This window comes from Halichoeres trimaculatus, unplaced genomic scaffold, assembly GCF_033239565.1.
Source record: "Halichoeres trimaculatus isolate MK-OKI-2021-1 unplaced genomic scaffold, fHalTri1.1 fHalTri1_scaffold_20, whole genome shotgun sequence".
Classification (NCBI taxonomy): domain Eukaryota; kingdom Metazoa; phylum Chordata; class Actinopteri; order Labriformes; family Labridae; genus Halichoeres; species Halichoeres trimaculatus.
The window spans coordinates 27601290-27603789 of record NW_027437198.1 but is presented as its reverse complement, the minus strand read 5'-3'; the positions used below and the strand labels follow the sequence as shown (position 1 = coordinate 27603789).

Sequence of the window (2500 nt, the reverse complement as noted above, 5' to 3'; positions counted from 1 at the left end):
GAGAGGAGAGGAGAGGAGAGGAGAGGAGAGGAGGAGAGGAGAGGAGAGGAGAGGAAAGGAGAGGAGGAGAGGAGAGGAGAGGAGAGGAGAGGAGAGGAGAGGAGAGGAGGAGAGGAGAGGAGAGGAGAGGAGAGGAGAGGAGAGGAGAGGAGGAGAGGAGAGGAGAGGAGAGGAGAGGAAAGGAGAGGAGAGGAGAGGAGTGGAGGAGAGGAGAGGAGAGGAGAGGAGAGGAGAGGAGGAGAGGAGAGGAGAGGAGAGGAAAGGAGAGGAGGAGAGGAGAGGAGAGGAGAGGAGAGGAGAGGAGGAGAGGAGAGGAGAGGAGAGGAGAGGAGAGGAGAGGAGAGGAGAGGAGAGGAGAGGAAAGGAGAGGAGAGGAGAGGAGTGGAGGAGAAAGGAAAGGAAAGGAAGGGAAAGGAAAGGAAAGGAAAGGAAAGGAAAGGAAAGGAGAGAAAAGGGAAAGGAAGGAAAGGAAAGGAAAGGAAAGGAAAGGAAAGGAAAGGAAAGGAAAGGAAAGGAAAGGAGAGGAGCACATGGTGACGATCTGTGAAGGCTGGCGTCGAACTGATGGAGGAGCCAACTCACCCACGATCTCTCCGACTCCCACCATGATCCCAGAGATCCCGACCAGGCCTTTCGCCGCCTCCCCAAAGTGCGCGGTGGCGCCGATGCAGGTCCCGTACACGCCGCTGTAGAAGGAGAGCTCCAGGCCTGAGGACACGGACACAGAGCTGTAGCTCAGAGACGCCACCTCAACACGTATGACATCAACACTCCTCCATGGGACTCACCGCTGTACGCCATGCACGGGCTCAGCAGCAGGATGGTCTTTGCCTTCACCAGCTGCAGGATGGTTTCTGCACACACACACACACACACGCACACACACCTGAGTTAGTCCCAAACACACACTCCTCTCTTTACTCTGAGCTCAGATTAAGATGCAGAAACTTTCTGACAATTAAATCTGAGCGCAGGGAACTACACCACGAGAGGAAAGTCAGACTTAAAGAAGAAATCACTCTACAGCTTTATTTCTACACACAGTGACATAAATCTGTGCATCTGTGATCAGCACGGCGCCGCTCCAGCAGGTGTACAGATACACAGAAGACAAGACGTAATCTGATCACTGCAGCTCCTCCAGGCTGAACTCAGGCTGATGACAAACAGATTTAATCTGGACTAAAAGACGAACACGGGCGGTTCCTGTGCTCGGTGTAAAGGCGGGAGATGTTATCCTGATGGAAACACTTCCTGCTTGTTTCAGGCTGGATGCAGCGAGGTGTGAAGAGCTGGAGCGGCAGTATGCAGAAGACACCATGATGGAGGAGAGGAGAGGTGACGTCTCTGCTGCTAAACTTTAACCAGAGACACAGGTGGATGTGGGGCTACAACACTTTGATAAAACATCATAATGTCATTAAACCGGATGCTTTTACATCTTTAGGTCAGGGGTCTGCAACCTTTACTTTGATAGGAGCCATTTTTCCTCAGCTCACCTGGATTAAAGTCATTCAGGAGCCACAAAATCTACTTTATCTTCACAATAAAGACAAAAAGTGTAAAAAAAATCTATGAGTAGTTAAAATCTAATTATAATAAAATAATCTAAACCAGAAGTTTTTTTAATTTATGAATTTTCACATGTGATGCCATCATTTTTTTTTCCTAATTTTTTTATTCATTTGCAAACATTTTAAAAAATTCAAATTTCAAAAAATTTGCAAAGATTGCAAAATAATGTTTAAACTCAAAAAACTTGTGTTACTTAAAAGAATTTGAAATTTTAAAATATTGCAAATTTCAAACAGTTTTAAAATGTAACATTTTTTTTTTTAATCAAGTAAATAAAAAAGTGTAAATAATTGCAAATGTGTCAAAATATGTTTGAAATGAAAAAGTAGTGTGATTAAAGAAAAACTCAAAATTTTAAAAATTTGCAAATTTCAAACAGTTTTACAATGAAAGAAATAAAAAATTAAAAGAAGAATTTTTAAAAAATATCAAAAATGTCAAAAAAAATGTTTAACCTAAAAAACTTGTGTAACTCTAAAAAACTTGAAAATTTAAAAATTTGCTAATTTCAAAAAGTTTAACAATGAAAGAAATAAAAAAATATTAAAAAAAGAAAAATTTAAAAATTTGTTAAATGTCATTAGTTTAAACTTAAAAACTTTTGTATTTTTAAAAATTTGAAATTTTAAAAATTAGCAAATTTTAAACAGTCTTAAAAAGGAGAAAAAGAAATAGAAAAATAAGAATTTCAAAAAATGCAAAAATTTCAAAAAATGTTAAAACTTATAAACTTGTGTAAGTTAAAAAAAACTTGAAATTTAAAAACTTATAAATTTCAAACAGTTTTAAAATTATTAAAAAAAATGCAAAAATTTGAAACAATTCTGAAATTTCAAAAGTAAAAATAAAATTCAAAAAATAATAGTCAGGCTCATTATAACAGTTTAAAGTTGTTTTCATCAGTTATCTGAGCTCTAATTAGATA

The 2500-nt window shown here is 38.9% G+C and overlaps 1 protein-coding gene across 1 annotated transcript in view; it reads right to left on the bottom strand.

Moving 5' to 3' along the window:
- LOC141810115 (UNC93-like protein MFSD11) overlaps positions 1-2500 on the bottom strand; it is a 13073-nt gene that overhangs the window by 2261 nt on the left and 8312 nt on the right. Inside the window, exons 9-10 of the mRNA XM_074697461.1 lie at positions 789-854; positions 583-708 (exon numbers count right to left, since the gene is read on the bottom strand). Of these exons, the coding sequence (XP_074553562.1) occupies positions 583-708; positions 789-854 (192 nt within the window). The remainder of the gene's footprint in view (positions 1-582; positions 709-788; positions 855-2500) is intronic.